General features: G+C 53.8%; 6 protein-coding genes across 6 annotated transcripts; 2 read left to right on the top strand and 4 right to left on the bottom strand.

Moving 5' to 3' along the window:
• Nucleotides 1-1358: 1358 nt before the first annotated feature.
• On the bottom strand, nt 1359-1934 carry EsH8_IX_000594 (uncharacterized protein; the record flags this gene model as incomplete). Its single annotated transcript, XM_083266930.1, has 2 exons — nt 1359-1381; nt 1469-1934. The coding sequence occupies 2 exons, from the start codon at nt 1932-1934 to the stop codon at nt 1359-1361; spliced, it is 489 nt and encodes a 162-aa protein (XP_083130495.1).
• Nucleotides 1935-4726: 2792 nt separating this feature from the next.
• EsH8_IX_000593 (uncharacterized protein) lies at nt 4727-5600 on the bottom strand (the record flags this gene model as incomplete). The annotated part of the gene is made up of 2 exons (XM_083266929.1): nt 4727-4740; nt 4799-5600. The coding sequence occupies 2 exons, from the start codon at nt 5598-5600 to the stop codon at nt 4727-4729; spliced, it is 816 nt and encodes a 271-aa protein (XP_083130494.1).
• A 3270-nt stretch (nt 5601-8870) lies between these two features.
• Nucleotides 8871-10308, top strand: EsH8_IX_000592 (Metallo-dependent phosphatase-like protein; the record flags this gene model as incomplete). Its single annotated transcript, XM_083266928.1, has 4 exons — nt 8871-8887; nt 8948-9071; nt 9132-9222; nt 9293-10308. 4 exons carry the CDS (start codon nt 8871-8873, stop codon nt 10306-10308), a joined length of 1248 nt encoding a protein of 415 aa, XP_083130493.1.
• A 332-nt stretch (nt 10309-10640) lies between these two features.
• EsH8_IX_000591 (uncharacterized protein) lies at nt 10641-11831 on the bottom strand (the record flags this gene model as incomplete). Its single annotated transcript, XM_083266927.1, has 1 exon — nt 10641-11831. One exon carries the CDS (start codon nt 11829-11831, stop codon nt 10641-10643), a length of 1191 nt encoding a protein of 396 aa, XP_083130492.1.
• A 748-nt stretch (nt 11832-12579) lies between these two features.
• Nucleotides 12580-13649, bottom strand: EsH8_IX_000590 (uncharacterized protein; the record flags this gene model as incomplete). The annotated part of the gene is made up of 2 exons (XM_083266926.1): nt 12580-13554; nt 13641-13649. 2 exons carry the CDS (start codon nt 13647-13649, stop codon nt 12580-12582), a joined length of 984 nt encoding a protein of 327 aa, XP_083130491.1.
• A 6881-nt stretch (nt 13650-20530) lies between these two features.
• Nucleotides 20531-22316, top strand: EsH8_IX_000589 (AFG1-like ATPase-domain-containing protein; the record flags this gene model as incomplete). The annotated part of the gene is made up of 4 exons (XM_083266925.1): nt 20531-20759; nt 20809-20892; nt 20942-21392; nt 21446-22316. 4 exons carry the CDS (start codon nt 20531-20533, stop codon nt 22314-22316), a joined length of 1635 nt encoding a protein of 544 aa, XP_083130490.1.
• Nucleotides 22317-22488: the final 172 nt, after the last annotated feature.

The following is a 22488-nucleotide window of genomic DNA, read 5'->3' as shown; positions in this document are numbered from 1 at the left end:
TTGGCTCCGCCCAACCGAAGACGCGACCCTTCCCCGGTTGAAGGGGTGCGGAGGGATTTCTACACTAGCTCCTGCTGCTCTCTCTCCACACCAGCTCCGTTTTCCCAATTCCTCGCCTCCGAACAGTAAAATTCTGGGTGTGGATACTGTGGCGGTTTCCCTAATTTTTGTCGAGTTTTTACTCTGTTTCGCCGGATTACATCACGGTATTGTGTTGTGCCATAGATCAGCCCAGATACACCCGTCAGAGGCTGAGGCGTCAGCAAAATCAGCCGAGGGCTGAGGGAGCTGGAAGAGGTTGCATACGAATCAGAGACCTTTTCTGTAATCACAACGGCCCCGTTTTCTTGGCAGCGGCGGCGGCGCTCTGCGTCTGCATCTGCATTAAGACCATGGAAGTCTGTAATTTTCAACAAAAAAAAAATCTCATTTGCCGAACAATCGCAGGTTGGCTCGGGCCAGTAGTGGTCATTACACACCGGAAGACCGTGTGCTTCATCGCTCGCGGCCCTCGCGCAGCGCTCCAGAAGATGGAAATGAGATCCGGCAAGTCGCCAGGGCGTGTTGCGATTCAGGACGTCCCCAACGTCCGGATCAACCATCCCCACCGCCTCGAACTCGGCCGACCTCCCCTGATCGGAGGGGGGTTAAGGCCTAAAGGCGGGAGGCGGAGGAAGATTTTTTCTGCCATCCGGCATCTCGCTGCTGACACGTGTAATAACCGGTCTCGATGGTGATTTGTAAGAGTGTCAATGTTTTGAGGGTTCTCGGTAATCGTGCGTGGATACAAACACCTGTCTCGAATCCATGAGCCCGCGGAGACGAACATCGTGCCTGTCCGGATTGGGTCCGAACCATGGGCCAAACTGTAACCGCCCCTCTGCTTGAGAGCGAGCAACGATAAGTAGATGGACAGGGGCATCGTCTAATCCGTCCGAGGACGCGGAAAACCATGGAATCAAAAGGTTCGTCAATGCCATTTCCATTGGTGCCTAATCCCATTCATTCCCGTCTTACTCTAGATCCCCAACTCCCCTCCCGGGGTGCCAGGTCGCCCGCGTGTAAATTCAATGAACGAAATCGCGCCAACAAGAAAGAACCCGCACTCCCCGCCCCAAAAAAAGATATCAAGAGAACAGAAACACTAAGCCCGTACTGCGACCCGGATGCAATCTCCATGACCATGACCATGCTCCCAGAAAAGCCGTTTCTCCACCTGACCAGCCAGTGCCCCCGCGGCTAGAACAGCCGATAGCGCCGGAATCGTCGCATCGGAGGGGAAGAGAAGAGGGGTTGCCTGATTTCTTCCACGAGGAATCCGATTCTGGCTTCGGTACCGCGGTCGCACGGGAGGCACTTTACTGCTTGGGGCCGACGATAACTGCGGAGGGATACCATGTCAGCGCGTCCGGGGACTCAAAACAAAGTGGAGGAGGGTTGTCGAGGGAGTGCGTAACAGCTCACTTACTGTGGGACGCTGCGATAACCTGGTTGATCTGGGGGATCAAGGCCTGGTCGATGAACTGGCCCAGGTTGACCTGGCCAATGCCCTGGATGAGGCCGAAGTTCAGCCCGCCGAGGTTCAGCTGGGCGAGGTTGACGTTGCCGAAGACGCCCTGCTGCTGGATCGCCAGGAGGGTGGACAGCTGCTGCAGCTGGAGCAGGGCGTTGAGGTCGAAGTTCTGGGCGGCGAAGAGGCCCTGGAACGCGGCGAGGTTGAGGTTGTTGATCTGGCCGAGCTGGCCAAAGTTCTGGAGGTTGAGGTTGTTGAGGGCGAGGAGGTAGTTGAGGTCGAGGTTCTTGAAGCCCTGGAGGTTGTTCAGGAGGTTCAGGTCAATGTTGGCGCGGGGCTCGTTGGGAGTGGCGGCTGGCGCGGCAGCGGCGGTGTTGACGAAGGCGGCAAGGGCCGGGAGGACGATGGCTGAGAAACGCATTTTGAGGTTGGTGGTTGAGAACTTGGGGAGGGTATTTGGGTTGGGTTTGGTTGGTTGATTAAAAGTTATTAGGAAGCAAGAGAGCACAGCTCTGTATGGTTTTCAAGGAGTGGATTGATTTGACTTGGTTAAGACGGGCTTGAAAGGAGTGAAGCGAACAAGGAGCACAGCTATCGACGGGTTAGCGACATCCCAATGGATTGTTTCTTGTGGCCACTCGTGGTAGGCTTACCTCTGAAGAGAATGAATGAGATCGGACCGGAAGGCTGACTTGTTTGTTGTGTGTGTGTGTGTGAATGAAGAAGGGAAACACTTGGTTCTCGGTGCGCAAGACTCCTTATATACAGGATAAACAGAAGCCAAGATACCAAAGACGGTATATGTCGTCTCCTACACCTTCTAGCAAGGGCACGAGGAGGTTGCACCGTTGCCAAGAAGAATCAGGCGCCATGTGCGCTCGGAAGGGGAGAGGGAGAGAGATCCGGTGCGTGTCAGAGTCCTGGTGTTGTTGGGACGGAAGAGTCTCGTGTCAAACAACCCTTTACCAGGGGCTTTGAGGCTAGGAGCTATGCCAGAAGTACGGATGGCAGGGGGTGGGGAGGTTTCTTCGGATGAGCGAAGCGAAAACGTGGACCGGGCGTTGCAAACTGGAGTCTCTGACTAGTGGCATGGAAGAAAGAACCCGGCATAGATCGTTGAGCAAACGCCTATTTCGAGAGTGTGCGTATGGAGCGCATCACTGAGAACCCTCCCGAAGCGGCCAGCGGTAGGCCCTGACGAGCACGCTCCGGACAAAAAAATAAGAATGGCCATGTTCGGGTCAGTGTACATCCGAACCGAAAGAAAATGTGCGAAGAAGGCCAAGGTTAAGGAAACAGGCCGACGATCAGGGTATGTATGGTCCTTAACAGGCAGCGGGTGCTAGAATAACCTTACTTGGCGGGGCTTGGGCTTGACGACACCCAGCCAGCAGGAAGGGGAGCGAGCTGGGAGAACTTGGCAAAGAGATTCCCCTCGGAAGCCTATGAGCCATCGCCAAGTCGGCAGATGGGTCTTCCAGCCTCTTTGGCCGGGCGGCATAGGAGACCAGGTAAGATAGACTCGTGATCTGCGAAGAGAAGCGAGGGGAATATGTTTCATGGGGGTGGTGGCCGCAATTGATGTGTGTATTTGAATGCCGGTTTTGCCACGGTTAGCACGGAATACGCGTGAAGGAATGATCAAATCGGAGCCGGATGATATAGCAAGGGTCATGCCAGTGGTATAGCGACAGTGATTTGGGGCGGCACGCTGCATGTCAGTAGTGCCATCCGAAGTCTAGGCAGGGACGACACAAAGACTACAGTCAGACGACGTAGGGCCCAACACCAGGGTCCCTGACGGGCTCAAGGCTCTTTTTTGCCTTATGAGACGGCCCAGCCGGCTTATCGGCGTTGTTAAGGTCGCCTTGTCATCGGATGTCGAGACTGGCATGCCATATTACGCCTTACAGCTCTTATTAACTGTAAGAAGTGATGGGTTAAGCACCGAGGAAAGAGAAAAAGACGTCAGAGCGGCTCAACTAAGGTTTAGTGGCTGTTTAAACTCGTCGCGGTGGGGGGAGGGGGGCTGCAAGACTTTGGACCGGGATGCGGCCCCTGCGCTGACATATAGCTCCGCCATTGGCTGGTTAGGCCCCCGCAATTTTCCCTTTCTGGCAAGCCTGCTTAACTAACAGGCGGCCCGGGCGCCCAGTGCAACCCTCGCCAACTGTTCTGCCGCTGTAACCTGTCAGTCGCTGTCATGCAACCCTTCCTCAGACCCCTGTTCGGCATACTTGCCCCCGACCCCTCAAAGTGTCGCAGGTTGCTCGTCGGCGAGGCATCACCCCTCCATGGCATTGACAATGTCCGTGGCTGGGTTGCAAACGTCCCCCTTCTCCGCCGTCCGGATATTCACCAGTCCCGAGGGGGGGCGTGTTGGATTGGCGTTTGACGAGCGCCGTTCGGTACCAAAGTTGTTGCCCACCGCCGACTGTATTTCACCAGTCTGATGGCAAGTGTGAAATACGGCAGTCGACAAGAGTTGACTGGTTCAAGACCAGGTACAACGGGCAACCCCTGGGCTTTTGGCGCTGACTATCTGGGGTGGAGTTGGCGTTGGCTCTCAACTTGAATTATGTATCTCAACAGATATCCTTGTTCCAAATCTGAACAGAAGGCGAATTTGACCATGAGAACGGAAGGAAAAAGGAAACTAAATTGTGAGACTGATGGAAAACGTAGCATGTTCGTCCGCCTAAGCGCCTGTGCTGGGCTATACTTTTGGCAATAAGCTTAAAAGCCATGACGCGGTGTCAAGGACTTGGCGTCTGAACAAGGGTGTCCCACCCAAAACCACAAACCGCTCGCAACACCGACAAAGTTGGCACGACTTGGTAATGCTTCATAATTGTGGCAGTAAATATTTTTCGTAAGATACATTAGAGCATATGTCAACCTTGGTCACGGAGGACCGTCTTTTAATAAGCACTGCTACCCAGAACCAAATCATGTGAACCCCGCCCTCCCGCCTTCAGTGGCGAGAGGTCAAGCGGGTCTCCCAACACCGCCTCAAACTTGTGGCAAGTATCCTCTAGGGACCTCAAGCCAACAGACCACGCGGCGCTGGTATCCTCGTACTCGCACGCGTAAGAACATCTCTGTAGTGCTAGACTAGCAGCCCCAGAAGCCCGGAATGTGGCTATTCCCAGCCCGAACCTGTCGCTGGATTCACCGCACCTCATCTAGGGAAGCCGAAGCTCAGAGCTTCACTCACTGGACCCTGACTGTAAGAAGGCAAGTTAGCAGATATCCAACGCCATAGATTCTAGAGAGTTTACATACCGATTTGGACACCGTTGAGCACGAGACCCTGCTGCATGAGACCGATAACCTGGACCGGGTTGATGAGTCCCACTGCGTTGAGCTGGGCAAGCTGCTGGAGCTGGGCAAGCATGACAAGTTGCTGTTGCGCCTGGAGCTGCGCGAGCAAGTTGACGTTGACAGAGTTCTGGAGACCCATGGCGCCGAGCAGCAGCTGGATGGTCTGCAGGAGCGCAGCATTGTTGTTGTTGTTATTGTTGTTGTTGTTCTTGTTCCTGTTGCGGTCGTTGTTGTTACCGTTCTGCTGCCTCTGGTAGTCCCGCATCGCCTTCTCGGCTTCCTTTGCGGCTTCCTTGGCAGCATCCTTCTGGGCCTTGTCTGCCTCCTCCTTCTGCTTCTTGGCGGCCTCTTCGGCCTGCTTGGCAGCGTCCTCTGCCGCTTTCTTGGCGGCTTCCTCGGCCTGCTTTGCGGCGTCTTCTTGAGCCTTTTTGGCAGCCTCCTCCTCCGCCTTCTTCTTCTCTTCAGCAGCGGCGTCACCCTCGGCGGGAGGAGCGGCAGCTGGAGGGGCTTCGGCAACAGGGGTGGCGGCAGGCGGCGCAGCAGCGGGAGCCTCGGCAGCGGGAGCCTCGGCAGCAGGAGCCTCGGCAACGGGGGCTTCGGCAGCAGGAGCCTCGGCAACGGGGGCTTCAGCAGCGGGAGCAGCAGCTGCGGGCGCTGAAGCAGGGGTGACGGCAACGGCGGCCTGACGGGAATCCAGGTTTCTGGGGATGCTCAAACCCGACACCAGGCCGGTGGCAATGAGAAGAATCATGGAGGACTTCATTTTGAAATGACTGTCGTGAAGCGAAAATAGAAGAAACTTGGCTCCCGTCAGATCGTGTTCATTGACGGGATGGATGGGATGACTTACATTGGGTATCAAGGAGTGACAGAGAAACTAGGAATGAATGAAAATAGAGCACAGCTGCCGAGAGTCAGAACCGGAAACACCGCCTACCAAAATCGAGTTGCTTACCTCTTGGAGAATAGAATTGAAGTGTAGAGTAAAGACGCTGTCTTGAAGAGAAGGGATGAGGAACTAAACATCGTTTGGCACAGGACGATGACGCCTATTTAACTTCCCGAAAGACCATTAAGCATAAGTTTTCTTGTGGACCAGGCTAGACGCTCAACTGGCGCCCACTGACCAGGTCTTGCTGATCAGATGGCATCTATCAAGGCTCATGAGACAGATGCCATCCGGGATGGTCGGTTGCGGGACGTGCCAATGGCTTGTGGCGTCTGCTTGCAAGGCGCAAAGCAGGATGTGTATCCACACTCAAGACCGGCATACGATGGATATGCTGGAGCCGGTCTCAGGCGTTCCCCGTCGAGAAACAGATGGCACCCGTCACCCCAACTCAGAACCGTGATGCTGCATGTGCATGGGCTCCAGCCAGTCGACATGATTCGCCCTTCGGCTGTTTCGACTGATCTGTGCCGTTCTTGGCAGCTGGGAGATCAGACCGTAAGCCGCCCGAGTGATATTCTCCGCTTGATGAGCTACATGGGAATATTGTTCTGCTGTGTGGCTTGTCGTCGGGTCTCCTTGAAAATGTTGACTAAAAAAGGCCAACCTTTCTATACGCCAAGGCGTGCATCAGGGGCTTCCTGCGTCAGACATTGTTAGCGGGTGTTAAGGTTACCGCGCAGAGACGGGGCGGCGCCTAGCAGCACGGATCACCACCCGAGTCGCTTCCGACGTCTCATCCTCCACGATCGCCCGGAGGCGACGGAACAAAACACAGCCGTGAGAAAAACTTCATGTCTCGTGTCCTGGCAACGCAGTTATTGCGCTATCTTCGACTCCTTTTCTTAACTCACAGGGTGATCATACGCAATCAACCTTATGGTAGCGAGAAATGGCAACGGGGGGAAGGCGGGAATCAGAAGCGCCGAGGGAAACGGAACATCAAGAGATGAACGGCGATCTTAGATACCACTGGCAAGCCCGAATATGGCAAAAATAGCCTAGAAATGAACTGAACAGCCTGAAAGAATTCTCGGCGTTTAAACCCGAACCTGACGATGATACTCTTCTCCCTCGTGACCCGCCCAACCCCTGGTAGGCTGCTCAAAAAATCGCGAGGATCAAGCTGATGTAACTCTACCAGGGCAAACTGCACCTGCGTTTCAGGCACACTTATCCCAATTAACCTTGATTTAAAGACGAGTGCTTAATTAGGCTTGGCAATCCCGGGCCAACAGCTCTTGAATATTGTTAGCAACGGTGAAGCATTTGTCGCGTGATCTTACTCTGCGGGGGGAAACGCCCCCATCCGGGAACAATGACTGTTACTCTTGAGCAACGCGAACCAAATCCAACTTGGACGATTTATGGGGAAGAGATGCAAAATAACGGTGTGAGCTACACCATGAAGAGAATACGGAAGGTTAGAAATTGATGGCAGGTAAATTCAGAACTACTCCTCACCAAATTTAATCTGAAGGGAAGACCTGACCGGTATTTGACGCAGCACCAAGGTAAAGAAACAGCGGGAGACATTGAAGGTGATATTTGCCACATTAGTCTCATAGGAGCTTAAAGGTGAATATGAAAGCAGCCGCAGCTTGTTGGTCAGCTGAGTATCTACCTGTCGGTTAGCCTGCTTGGGATGAGACTGTAGAATAGAGGTTATGCTGAATCGACGAGAGCTATGCCCAAACACGTTAACCGTTTGATACTCTACTGCCGCCTCCCAAAGGATGAGTCGTCTTTCATCTCAGACCCTGCAGCACGCACCGACCAAAACCGCTGCTGCGCGCCGCAATTCTCATCCTGCCTCCGGATCAGTCGGGTGGCGGTTCACCCAGCGAATTGACCACCGCCTCTTGTTCGCCGCCCTTCGTCCCAGTTCATCACGAATCGAGATTCATCAGAAATCGCTTGGTTAAACTTGAATGGTATCTTGAATTGTACATATTTTTCGTCTGCTGTCGTCACCTGCTCGCTCTAGTCGTCTATGCTTTGCTCGGTCCGTGGAATCCCAACCACTCTCCCAAGATGCCACCCGGCTTCGGTACCGGGCACTCCCTCTTCAATCTTTCTTCCCTTGCTCGTAGTGTCTCCTCGTCGCCTACTTGGTCGAAGTTGACGATGCCGTCTTTGATCTCCGGGGCCTCGCGGCGTCGACGCCTCCTCCGCCGACCGTCCTCGCCTACTACGATCTCTCCGTCGGCGTATGCGACTCTTGGTGCTGGGCACGGCAGCAGATGGGGTAAACCGACGACGAAGAAGCTTGCGACGACTGTGGTTGCGAAGAGGGATGAGGTCATGCGCGACCGCGGGTGGAGGGGGTGTGGTGGCATGATCGCGTTTTTTTATTCGGAAAAGGAGGCCAGCAGCTTCTGCGTGCGTGCAATTGGGCATTAGCGACGGTAGAATTGGGCCAAAAAAATCAATGGAGCGAAATTTCTCACCTATGATAACACCATGCTCGCGCGGAAGGGTGGAGGGGTCCGAATTGAATCCCCTGAGGACGTCTCGAGATGCGCAACAATGGTCTGCAACGGACGATTTTCTCGCAATCCTGCAGTGAAGCTCAATGACCAGATTGCTATGCAGGCCATCTGATTGGATTCCAGTGGCCCGGAGTGGGGCCGCGTCAGGGCGACGTGACATGCCACCGGCGCATGCCTGAGGATCTTATCTTCGGTAACCGCAATAACCAAAATCCCGAGCTGATGGCCAAAAAACGTCCGGGCTGCATTCCAGCAGTCCACAGTGACGCATGGACCATCTATCCACTTTGTAGATCCCGGCGCGATAAGTTGGGGGTTCGCGGGCGGCCTGCCACCGCTAATGGCAGTTACCCTATGTACATCTTTTACCTTAACTGACGCCATCCCATCCCGAAAGCCTTGATCGCGACGCATGTACTCAACCCCATCGATAGGCCGAAGTAGCTGCGCTCGATTGCGCTTCCCCAGGAATTGCCAAATTACGCGATATGCTATGAAGTAACAGGGATATTATCCACTTCATCTCTAAACCGCGACTGTTCGGCCTCGGGCGCCTCGACAAATACCAAGGAGCCCCTCTTCAGCGTTCACCATGAGCGACCTCGACAAGTGAGTTTGTCGACAACTTTTGCCTGTCAATCACCTTCGATGGACTCACACTTAACACAGAGCCATCGCGCAACTGCGCGCCTGCCGCCCGATACCCGAAGCACAAGTCCGAGAACTATGCCACAAGGCGCGCGAGCTTCTCATCGAAGAGGGCAATGTCGTCACAGTCACAGCTCCCGTAACGGTACGATAGCACCTTGGGATGCGCAGAAGGATTCCGAACGAGTACTCATCGGGCCTCTAGATATGCGGCGACATCCACGGCCAGTTTCATGACCTCATGGAGCTCTTCCGCGTCGGCGGCGACGTCCCCGACACCAACTACCTCTTCATGGGTACGCCCCCGTGGTTTTCCAACTGTGCCACAACAATAATGTGTAGCTGACCGTTGATTCACGCGCCTAGGCGATTTTGTCGACCGCGGCTTCTACTCCCTCGAGTCCTTCCTCCTTCTTCTCTGCCTCAAAGTCCGCTACCCCGATCGCATGACCCTTATCAGAGGCAACCACGAGTCCCGCCAGATTACCACCGTCTACGGCTTCTACGACGAGTGCCTGCGCAAGTACGGCTCGGCCAACGTTTGGCGCTACTGTTGCGATGTTTTCGACTACCTCGCCCTCGGCGCTATCGTCCTCGGCGCATCACACACCTTCAACTCCACCCCGGGACAAGAGCCCATCGATGAGGAAGTCGAGATTGAGGTCTGCGACCAGAACGGTTCCACAATGAGCCGCTTCCCCCGTCAGAGGCGACCGCAACGGCAACCATCACCCAATAGTCCAAATGGGGCGCCTTCGTCGGGTGGCGACAAGACTGGTCCCCCAGGCAGTGGCGCGTCGGGAAGCTCATCAGGCTCCCTCGGCAACCCCGCCGGCGCCATTCTTTGTGTTCACGGCGGCCTGTCACCCCTGATAGACAGCGTGGATAAAATTAGGCTCCTTGACAGGAAGCAAGAAGTGCCACACGAGGGAGCCATGTGCGATTTGCTCTGGTCCGACCCAGACGACATTGACGGCTGGGGTTTGTCACCACGTGGCGCCGGGTTTTTATTCGGAGCTGATATTGTCCGCGACTTCAACCACAAGAACGACCTGTCCCTCATCGCCCGGGCTCATCAGCTTGTCATGGAAGGTTTTAAGGAAATGTTCGATGCCAGCATCGTCACGGTCTGGTCAGCACCTAACTACTGCTACCGCTGCGGCAACGTAGCGGCCATCCTAGAACTGGCAGAGGACAATTCCGGCACGGGTGTGTTTGCGCGCAGCAACGGCGACACTGGACGTAGCGACGGTGGCATTAGAGGCACAGACGACTACGTACTTCTGCCCGGGCCGGCGCGGAGGTACCGCGTGTTCCAGGCCGCGCCTCAGGATTCGAGGGGTATGCCGGCGAAGAAGCCGGTGGCTGACTACTTTTTGTAGTCTCTGAGGAGGGCCTCATATAATGACACTATGCGGCGGTTGAAACAAAACACACTTCAAAATAGCGAAAGAGAAAAAAAAGTCAAAAGGGTGGTTGGTCAACGGTACTCGGACGCATGTGTCCCTTTTTTCTGTATGTGTACGCACGCTTGATGGATGAGCACTGGAGTTTTAAGGGTTTCGCAATGAACAAAGCATTTCTCGTGGATTCATCAGTCAGTGCAGTATGGTTTCCCTTGCGGCTATCGGCTCCACGGGCCATGGGTTGACTCTAGGACGCCTCCAAAACGGGGATATGCCCACCTGCACTTCCGGGTCCCAAACCTTCAGATTCAAACCGCGAAGAACATTTCGGGGCCATGGAAACCTACCTGGGGCGACTGTACCGCCCTGTCGGCGAAATCCAGCTCCAACTCAACGCGATGCGTCATCATAATGACCCAGTCGGCAAACTGAGTGGCAGTTTCCTCGCCGCCGACGAAAATCCTGTCCATTAATACATCCTGAGCCTTCAAATCGTCACGGCGTTTGGCCAGTTCCGCCTCCAACTCGCGAGTCTCCCGCAGCGTTATCCGCCTCGCAAACAGCCCCAGGGGCACGTTTTTCAGGGCGACGAGTAGGTCCTCGAGCTTCCGCCTCTGTTCCCATCGCTTGCAGACGTTCTTGGCGATGATGCGGTGCGGGGTTCTCTTGATGTGGGCGATGAGGGTTGCGAGCTCGCCGCATACCTCCCTGGCCTTTTCGTCGATTTTTCCTCGGCCGAACTCGGATTTCAGAAAGTCTGTGGAAATAATACCCTCGGGCCTTTCCTCTCCGGCGTCAGGTGTTTTCCCCAAGCGATTTTCTGTATTGGATGAGTCTGATTCGTGGTGTCGCTTGTTTGGTGGAGAAATGAGGTTGTCGTCGCCGGGTCTCTTACGGCCCCTCCCCTCTGCCTCCGCTGCTGACGGGCCACGTCCGATATCGTCCAGCCACGCCGCCACCTTGGCCGCCTCGATCCTATCCTCCTGCTCGTCCAGCTGCCTTCGGAGGTGCACGGCGCCGGCCATGTCCCCCGGCACACGGGGCTCCGTTCCGCCCTGGGACTCCTTGAAGAAAACTGGCTCCAGCGCAGGCCGCGAGTAATTGGGGTCCGCGGTGGGCCATTTCTTATACCCTGCCCGTCGCTGGTTGATCGGGTAAGCGGCGGTGGTATGCGGCGGCGTCGGCGCTGCTATCAACTGTCTCGCCGCCTCTTGTTCAACGTCTGCGAGCTGCGTCGCGATCAGCACGAGCTGTTGGGCCAGCATGCCGTCCACGGAGCTGAACAAGTCGTCCCCGTCACCTCCGTCCGTGCGCAGACCGGCCAGGACGGCGGCCGCATCTTGGGCTTCCTGGGCTAATCGTCGCAGACACTCTGTTGCTTCGCCGTGCTGTCCCTTTTGGGCCTTGATCGTTGCGAAACTCCTCTCGATCTCGATTCGTTGTGACGTAGCCAAGAATGCTAGGATATCCATCCTTTCCTGGGGGTAATACGCCGACATTTAGACTTGAAATGGGGCGGGGAAATGTGTTGAAGGGCCGTTGCTAGTGGAGGGGTTGGCCCAGTTTACAAAGGCTCAGAAAGCAGGACGTTCTTCGAACCAAGACAATGATGGGAATCTGCTCCTTTAATATCCATTTCCTATTCATCTTTCCAAATCGTGTCTAAAGAGCTCTAGATTATTGGCCGTTTTGCCTCAAAAGTGTACCTACGGCCCGCTCAGCAGGGTCAACAGTATGCAACCTTGTTTCCCTTTCCAGGTGCCGAGACAACACAAAGACCGTTGCAGAAGATAGAAAGATATATAACCCAAGTCCTCTGAAAAATGAGACGTTTTCGGCAGCCGATAATGGCGAGGGGGCCCAGGGGACAGCCCTGTCTTTGTTCTTTTGAATGTTGTTTGTAGGGGTTGTTGGGCTGGAGTGAGCACAAAAAGAGCCAACTGGCTGTCACCATCCATGTCCATATTCATATTGTAGAGAGGCACAATCCAAGTACAGCCGATATATGCAACAAAGCACGGCTCGCCGGTATGCACCTTCAATTACTTGCGCCGCCGGCTCGATTGCGCAAGGTTATTTCAGGAGATTCTTCAGGGGCTTTGTCTCCAAGTCTGGCCATAACTTGTCTATAATTGTGCTCCCTCGCCGCTAGAGGGCTCAGCCGGGGCATACAAGGGACGTTTACGTGGCCCTCGGTGTGCTTCAAACCAGCACCTGAAAGTAAAGAGATAGCGCTCTGACATTAATTCAGCCGCGGTGAGTGTTGTGTTGAGATCCGACGAAGGGCACCGTTGGAACCCATGGATAATCATTTGAGTTGCCTACCAGTAGCGCTGTTCGATCCTCAAGACTCGAATCTGTATCGGCTACCGAGGCGGATTCAGAGTGGCTGTTGGTACCACTTCCGAACTGGCTCTTGACGAAGACCGGCTGCTGGTGAGGCATTAAGTGGTACGACGTGTATGGTGCGGCTGTTGGTACGCCGTACATTGATGGCACAGATCCCGTGGAAGGATTTGCTCCTAGGAGCGGCGGCGGAGGATAACCGAGTACCTGATTCGCCTCATACCCCTGCTGATTCAATGGGACAACATGAGACGGATGATTTCGATGGGTATTTGCCCATTCGTCTTCATTTATAGTGTGTTGATGGCTTGCGAAATCTATATTTCGAAGGTTCCCAGTGTGAGCGTGGTCCTGTCGAGGGCCAATATCCGTCGGCGACGCAGGCATCAAACCATAAGGTTGCCGGGCGGTTTCCGATGAAGTCCCACAGCTCTCGACTGGCGAATCTGCCGCTGGGTCATAAGACAGAATCCGTTCAGTGCTTGCCTGTCGGCTCGGCGACGCGAGTGGCATTTGCGCGTCAAGAAAAGCTGGACGGCGCGGGATCATCAGACCCTCCAATGTCGTTACCGCGTTTCCAATGACCACGCTACCGCCGGCATGCGGGTCATGCGGACCACGACGGCTTGAAGAATCCAGCTTGCCGGTTTGAATGTACTGCTCGACTTGCTTGTCACCTAAGCCCAGGGTCTTGAGAAGCTGCCGAAGTTTGTGGTTCTCGTCTGCAACTCGACGCGCGGCTTGTTGTACTTCAGCAGAAGCCTCTATTCCCTTCAAGCGACATTCTCGAAGGGTTTGTTCGATCTCCAGGACGTATTCCTTCCTCCTAGCCCTCGATCTGCGTTGGTTATCCCGGATGCGGTTCTTCTCCCTTTCCTACACTCGAAATGTTGGTAAGCCCTCCCTCGGCGAAGGAAGATATTGCTTGTGTCAAGCTCTTTTGGAACCACGAGGCCACTGACCGCTTCCATTGATTTCCCCCCCTCAAGACGATGACGCACTGCCAATAGGCTAAGGATTGTGACGTTAGAAGAAGGGCTGTGTCCATGAATGGAAGCCGTAAAGTGCCTTTTGGAAGCACGCAAATGAATATAAACGTGACGTATTATGTTGTATGGCATCTACCATTTGCAAAAAACAGCGGGGATTGAAAGCCTTGGTTGGTGCTTGTTTCATTTGGAAACACGAGGAAATGCGAGCAGAAATATTAACTAGCAAAGTTGCAAAGACCAAGGGCTTTGGGGTAAGGCATGCTGCTGCAGGCAAAAGAAAGCGCAAAGGGCCAGCAAATCACAGGCAACCTGCAAAGATTTACAGGACGGGCGAAGGCTGGCCCGACAGAGGGGGGCAAGGATGCCGATGTTTGGTAGGGGTATCTTCCAGGAAGCGGCAGAGCAAGAGCCAACCTAGGCCACTAGGCAGAACGAGGAGGCGAGACAGCCGACCAAGCGGCACTCCCTATCCCTTGGTGTGAGGGGCTTTTGGTTGTCTTCCTGCAACCAATCGCCAGGATCGCGTCTTCCTCGTCGCGTGGCAACTTGATGGTAATAGACTGAGCTTCCAAGAACCAACATGGGCACTTGTAAGGTTGATTGGATTGGCAGCCTGGAGACTTTCACAGGACTAGATAAGGTATTTATCTGCAGTTGAGGCTTTCGGAACGTCGGGGTACGTTGGATCATGCGAATCTGTGAATTATGCCAGTGGGCAGATGGATACGCGTCTCTTGGTGGACCCAGACGGGCAGGATCTTGGCTGAAAATTGGGGATCAGACGCTACATAAACAGGAAACACAGCAAAGCCTTTTGGTATTGTGAGTTGAACTCCAAGCAAGCTCTATCAACAACATCGCGCCTGAACAGAGGTGGGGTGATAAGGAAGGTGTCGACTGCGACAACCGCGCATCTTGCTTGTAAGATTCGGGAGTTTCTTCAAAAGCCTTGCTCAGCAATGATTTAGATTGCGACTGATAACCTGGCGTTGGAACTTGGAAATGACAGTAGTACTGGTGCAACCGTAGCAGTGGCAGTTGCCATCAGCTACCATGATCCAATGGGACGCGGAGGCGCAACGATCCTGGATGCTCTTGTTGCTTTTTCTCAGTCTAACCGAAGCATCCGTGTTGCCACGATGGCGATGCGTAGTGGCGCGGTTTGAAATGAGGAGCGGAATGTCTGATTTCTAATAGCGAATGGCAATTGCGTGTTGTTCAGTAAGCAAGGAAGAGGAGGCGGTTGAAGGGGCCAGGCCATGGATGTATCACTGATGCCATGCTAAGGATTGCCGGCCACTGTAACTCTGAGTTCCTGGTTCTTGGATTTATGGGACTTTCCCGGTTCGTTAACGGTAACACTAAAGGGTAGTGCCCGTTTGTCGCGAAACATTTGGTGGAGCACGGGAGCCAGAAAACCAAACGAGTCGAGTCTCGACTTTTAATAGAAGTAGACAGTTGAACACTAAGCAACGAACCCTCGGCAGATAGTGCAAACCTTTTGTGTTCATACCAAGACCAGTTGAGGACTGCGTTTACGTCTTTCTTGTTCGGAAACCCAAGTATACACTACACAGCACAAGAGAGCGGACAATGTTGACCATAGTGCTCTTGTGGTCCGGAATTGCGCTTTGTGACTGTACTTGTTCTGTTGGATGGTGGCTACTGACGAGAGGCTTGATATGGATGAATCGGCAATAAATGGTGTTGCAAAGTCAACCAGGCTAACCGATGGCTTTCGGTACCCCTGATCGGCTGCAGGATTCATTCCCTGTCAGTCGCTGTCATGATGCAACGGTGATGCCGGACAGCCACGACGAATAGCCCTTCTTATGTAAGGTAAGTGTGGAGTTCGATTCAGCCAATTATGGGAAGAATACTGCCTGTCATAGACCATCGAGGTACTTCGCTTCATCCTGACCGAACGTCCCGAGTGATGAACGGTTAGGAGTCATCAGTAAGGCGCCGACCTATGAGACGAGTAGGCTCCCTGGAGAATACATAGTAAGGGTCTTTCTCCGCTCTCGGATATGATTCGTTGGATTTGTAAGGAGGGATTGCAGTTGGCAGGCAACCCGGCATCAGATGATTCGACATACCCCGTCAAACGACATCCTCTTGCATGCCGAAAAGGAAGGAGCGAATCGGAGTCAGCAGTCTTTGTGGATATGAGCACAAAGGCAGGGGGCCTGGGGCGCGCGATTTCACCTGGGAAAACTGAAATCCAGGACCCTTAACTTCCAGGTTGACCAGCGAGGAGGAGCGAGCCGGTGGTAACAGGCCCGCCCGAACTTCATGTAGGACGGACTAAAGGGTCCGAGGTTACTACCGGGATCCACTTCTTATTTCCAGCTCCGTTCCGGTCAGCCCATCACAGCACAGCTGCCTTTCTTTTCTGCGCACCTTACCCGTGGACGTACTTATCCGAACATTCCTCTCCACGACCATTTCGACAACACAAAGCCATCCATCCCAGGTAAGACACATCAGTTTCACTATTTCGACTCACCGACAGGCGGAAGAGGGCGGCATATTCGCGGCTAGTGACAGCTGAAGATCCTGCCGCTCTGGCCCCTCGTCTCCCTCTTTCCTCTCCGCTCCGCTTGTATCTCCTCAGCCGCCCTCTTCGGGACAAAACCTGCATATGTCTCGCCTGTGCGCCAGCGACGACTTGGCACGTCGTGTCTCCCTTGCGGGTGCGTTCCGTTGGTACGACACATGCATTAGCACTGATTACACGCACTCCTTCGCGCATGAGGGCAACTCGTGGTTGCTGCTGGGACTGGCTCATCCTGTAGAACGGTCAGAAACCACCCTTCTACATCGTCATTTTTGCGCCATCGATGCAATAAGGTCTTATCAGTTATAATTACTGGATCTCGACATCACGTCCAACTTGCCAATCTGGGGACGTTTATCTATTGCTACAACTGGTGTCCTTGCTATGCGGAACAGGTTTGAAATGAACCTCTCCTTGACATACCCTTTTATCAGCCCTACTTTGCGATGTCTTTTGTTGGAATTGTCCAAGACTTACTCTGGGCAATATGCAGAGATATGTCATTTTAAATGATTTAAAAATAAAATAATTCACCGAAAAGTGACATCTCGGTAGCAGCATTCGCTTATTATGTATGGTACGCTTATTGCGTACCATCCAAAACCCTGTTCACCGCATGGCTCTTTCGACAGTTGCCGCACCAGGGCTATTCCGTTGGCCCACAGCCCAACCATAAATGTCCTCGGCTGTGGTCCTGCTGTGCGTCACTCATCCCCTCCAATCCTACCAGGAGGCCAGCCACGCCTTAGCAATCTTGATATGGTACTCGTCAAACATAATGCTTTCCAGGTCAGCCTTTCTGTGCAGCAAGATGGTGGCATCCGCCTGGCTGTTGGATGTGAGAAACCGACACCTAGCCTGCACGAACCTGCGCCTGCAGGCTTCATATCGTGCCTCGGCTGATGCCCTCAGAGAAACCTTGTAGCATCGAAGGCATAGCTCCGGTATGGCGCCTCCTTCTGGAATTGTGGTTGGTATGAGAAACATTTCTTCTGCAGTGATGTGGCGAGGGGGTGCACGATGCCCACATTTGCCGTAGACGAGCTCTTGGCGACAAAATGGGCAGGTCTCGTGGCCGCGGAGCCATCTCCTCAAACACCGAGCTCCTGCAACATGCCCACAAGGCATGATCGCGGGTACACTGTCCGGGAACTTCTCCATGCTTTGTGGCTCAGGTTTCTGTTGAAATACTAACCGGCTATGCTGGCAAATCTGGCAGACCAGGTTATCCGGCTGGTCGATCAGAAACGTAATCTTGGGATTGGGGAAGAAGCATCTCCCCGCTTCAGGGGCTCCGGTATCGCGGGGCCTCAGCCAGCTACTGACAATGGGTAGGAAGTTCTTCCTCAACCACGAGTCTTCTTCTTTCTCCCTCATTCTATGACGCCTTGTCGAGAGGTATCGCTCTTGGGCCTTCCCTGAGCCCGGAACCGCGACCATGGTGTACTGTTGATTCCCAACTCTTGTGTTTTGTTTTGTTTTCTTTTCTTTTTTTCCTTCTTTTTTGAAGATGCAGGAATCTGTATACTACTTTCTTGGACGCCGATGATGCTGTACCGGGCTATGATGTGACGCTGTCTTGCATGTGCCAGCAAGGTCGAGACTCGAGACTCGAGACTCGACGCGCCTTGCTCCTCTTCTCAAATACTGAAGGCAGCGCGATCACAATGGTATTTTACTGTGATTCTGCTGTCACAAGGCTATTGTCCATTCATGTCAGTGGCACAGACGTGAAAGACAATGTGTATTTCCTTGTCCTGATGCCCGTATTGGCAAAACACACAACTTTGATGGCCCACGGTTCATCCCACATCGAGTTAAAGCCAAATGTATGTCTCTATTGCGCGTCTTGGGTGTTCTAGATCTTAGTGTAGTGTTTATTCAGTAAGAGATCAAGTTCATGACGCTGGCTGAAGATACTAGGTAAGAACAGTGACGAAGCAGCCGGGGACCCTATGAAACGGGACAGTGGGCGCATTCTCGCGGGGGACCCACCCTCTTTGTTTCTCAGGTATTGTGCAGCATTTCTGTAATGGAACAGGCACCCTATTAGTGCTGCCGCTTTGACTGTTGGGGCCCAGGGAATCTCAAGCAAGCGATGATCAAGTGCTTTGGGATCAAGTACAGACATCATGAGCTCGAGACGAGCACATCAGGGCGATGCTCAACAGGGCTGATTCCTAGCGGTTTTCTTATGCTTTGCTGGACTCTGGTGGTATTCGCTCGAGTGTCCCTGGCGTTGGGTGGCCGATCATCTACAGACCGAATGATGAGATAGCAGTTTGAGAACGCCCCAGATAAAATGCGCCGAATTACGACATGAGTCGCTGGTGTTGGCCTTCACTCCACGAACCCCAGGGCGGTGGACTCGACGCCAATTATTTCAGAGCAAAATAACTGGAGGAAGATAGATGTCCGGGGCCCTGGTACTACACCTGTTTACATTGCCACCCCGCTTCTCGGAAATGCCCTTTAGAGCCCACAACCAATAACCGGGCATGTGTGCTCTCAGTCTCGGGCGGGGGCGATATGCTGCGTACTTTAAGCCATGATGTAACACCCTCTTCGAGATAATGATTGCTAACTCGACAGGTGTCGGACACAATGCTCATTGCAGACTGCAGAGACTTCAACCAGCCGTTAGGCCACTGCTTGCTTAAACTGGTCTGGGTTGCTGTTTGCTTCGCCTTCTATCTCTTGATCTAGACGCTGGGAGCATGGGCTGACCCTGCGTAGAAATTACACACTCATCGGCTCGACAGCTCCTACCTTATAGTTAGAATGATGTTGTTTCTGGCCCAAGGTACTTGAGTGTGCCTTGCCACCAGCAGAGTGGTTTTTCGAGCTGATCTGGTTCGGTCAGGGACCTCAGCAAGACATCGCGGTGCTGTGCAACGTCGCTAATGCAATAAAAGGCCAGTTTCCATGCTGTATGGTGGGAAGATAATATAGCTCAGCCATAATTGAGCCATGGGATGCGCCCTTCGTGCAGACTGCAGCCTGTTGGGGATGGATGGCCATGGTGGAGGGGGATGGTCTGTCCCATCGGGACCGAGATGCTGTTGAGAACATCGCAGAGATAATCAGCACAGAGCTACCTCCAATATGCGTATTGTACATGTTGGCCTCGAATTTATGGCATGAGGAGGATATGAACCGCAGGTTGTGTCTGAGAGCGTCTAGTGCCAATATTCGGCCCTTTTGAGATTTAGCACGGAGCTCATCAAGACACTCACATAACATTTAGGACCCTCAGACCAATTCCAGCAACAAGCCATAATGTAATTGTTGGCAAATCTGTTTTGGTGAAAGTCTGGGGAAAGCCATCCATTTTCTCCCCCACTCCCCCTATTTTTGGCTTGGACAGTGTGCAACAGCGCAAGGGCCCAGCAAGGGAGGCAAAGGGGTTCATACATAGACCAACTTTGTCTGGAAAGGCACAATTACACGGCCTCGATCGTGTACATGATTTATAAGTGCATTATGTCTCCTGGGTTCGGAATGGTTCCCCAAAAAAATAGTGGTCATTCGTATTGTCATTGTCGGTTTAATTGCGTTTGCATTTTCTCATACTAGCCAGTCTTAACAATGTGTTAACCCATGCCAGAGAATGATTCCTGTCTCCTCGAGTGCAATTCGACTTGGCAATCCGTAACACTGTTTCCTCTTCCGTTGTTTCGTGACTGCGGACATCGTGGGCTCGGTCTTGCGGGTCCCTCCGTTCCCCCTTAAGCAACACCTTCCTTTCCTTTCCACCTCCTTGTGCTCTTTTAGATATTGGATCTAGGGCCTTGGAGTCTGAAGCAATTCCAAACAACGACATACCTATCCGACGGAAAGAGCCTCTTTAAAAACAGTATAAGAGTGCTCTGCCCGACTGTTAGGCTGAAGCTGTTTGGCGAAGAGCTGAGCCATGAAGTTGGGCACTTGGCCTGAGCGCTACCGAGGCTCACCGGCGGTGAGAGAACCCTTCCTTGGTAGACCGAATCGGCATGATCCGGAGTTCGGCATCTTTCGGATTCCCCACCACAAAGCCAACCGCCAATTCCTATGTTCATTCTCCACTGCTTTGATTCGGCACCATTTCTGCGCGCCGGTGGTGGCAGGCAATAGCGTCATTTTAAGGTACTTCCTGACAGCCGAACTATTTTTGTCACTTTCACACATCCCACACGACCTCGTGCAATTCTGGCCAGGCACTGCACATCATACAGCGTTCATTTTTGTGTAACATGTATTCTTTCTAGTCTACACACCTGGACTTCAACTGTTGTTAATCTCTTTCTCCCCGCCGATCACCATGCGAGGTGCGGCTTCTTCTCTTCCCCTCCGCCGACTCGGCGCGTCGCCACCAATCGCCCGCCTGCCTAGGCAAATCGCGCTCCGCCGCTCCCTCTGCACATCCTGCCTCTACAGAACAAACACCAGCAATTCCCGCCTGTGCGCAAGTATTCCTACGCAATACACCGGGAATGGAGGGCAGAGGAGGGCAGCATCAACGGTAGCAGCAGCGACAGAAGGGAACACTGGTGGGTACCAACCCTGAGGATGGTGGTGCAGCGGCTAAAACAGAGGCAGTCAAGGGGGACAATCATGGCCCGATACAAGAGTACGATCGCCGGGTCGACAGCGGCGTCTTGCGCAATGATGAGCACCAGAGGGGTATGTTGCGCTTCCGCAATCGCAATAGTCATATGCTGATACGGGGCAGGCATCATCCAAAGTCTCCAACACCTCCACGATGAACTGGTCAACTACCACGCGCCCGAAGTCGTCCACCCGACTCTAGAATCTCTGAAGCCCGCAAAGTCAATGTTCGGATCATGGTTTGGTGGAGGAAAGGCGGCTCAGGTCACGATAGGAGCGATCCCGAGCAGCCTACCCCGCGGGCTCTATCTGTATGGCGACGTCGGCAGTGGCAAGACAATGCTTATGGATCTGTTCTACGACACATTGCCGAGTTCCGTGAAGACGAAGACGAGGATTCATTTCCACAACTTCATGCAGGACGTACACAAGCGGCTACACAAGATGAAGATGCAGTACGGTAACGATGTTGACGCTGTGCCCTTCGTTGCAGCCGACATTGCTGCCAAAGGCAACGTTCTTTGCTTCGACGAGTTCCAGTGTACAGACGTGGCGGACGCTATGATTCTCAGAAGGTGGGTTGAAGCAGTATCCAAGGCTTGGTTCGTCGCAACTGACACAGCGGCAGATTGCTCGAAGCGCTCATGTCGCATGGCGTTGTATTGGTTACCACCTCGAACCGGCACCCCGATGAACTCTACAAGAATGGCATCCAGCGCGAGTCGTTTGTCCCGGCGATCAAGCTACTCAAGAGCAGACTCCACGTTATCAACTTGGATTCTCCGACAGACTACCGCAAAATCCCGAGACCTCCTTCTGGCGTATACCACACCCCGCTCGACGCGCACGCATCCTCACATGCCGAAAAGTGGTTCCGTTTTCTAGGCGACCCCGAATCCCCTGAGCCACACCCGGAAGTGCAGAAAGTTTGGGGCCGCGAGATCCACGTCCCCCGCGTCAGCGGCCGTTGCGCATGGTTCACATTTGACGAGCTCATCGGCAAGCCCACATCGGCGGCAGACTACCTCGAGCTGGTGCGCAGCTACGACGCCTTCGTCGTCACTGAAGTCCCCGGGATGACATACCGCCAGCGCGACTTGGCCCGCCGCTTCATCACCTTCATCGACGCCGTGTACGAGTCGCATGCGAAGCTGGTTTTGACGACGGAGAAGCCCTTGACAGAGCTCTTCGTTTCGCGCGCCGAGTTGGAAGAGTCGCTCGACAAGCAGGGCAAGAAAGATGAAGTTGGAGAGAACGACAACGGGGCGAGTCATCTCCTGGAAGACCTGGACCACAACATCGACTCCATCAAGGGCCTTTCCGGGCTTTTCTCTGGAGACGAGGAGGCGTTCGCGTTCGCCCGTGCGCTCTCGCGTCTGAGCCACATGGGCAGCAAGGAATGGGTTGAGCGAGGCATGGGCTTGGAGGAGCAGGGCGGCAAGAAGGAGCGTGACGACTGGGCCAAGGTCAGGAGTCGGCAGATGGAGGATAGCATGTAAGCGAGGGCGTAAGAGGGGAGCATTCGCCCGTTTGGTAGCGGGCTTGGCAGCACTGGGCATTTCTGATGATTGTATAACAGCGAGTCCGCATTTGCAGGATACTCACATACCCCGACCGAGAGAACGTTTGGCATGGAAGCCATTATATGGCGATCAAATCATGATTTTAAAA

The sequence above is a fragment of the Colletotrichum jinshuiense genome, chromosome 9 (genome assembly GCF_051148585.1).
Source record: "Colletotrichum jinshuiense chromosome 9, complete sequence".
NCBI classification, from domain to species: domain Eukaryota; kingdom Fungi; phylum Ascomycota; class Sordariomycetes; order Glomerellales; family Glomerellaceae; genus Colletotrichum; species Colletotrichum jinshuiense.
The sequence above is the reverse complement of the archived record's forward strand: the minus strand, read 5'-3'. Positions and strand labels throughout refer to the sequence as shown.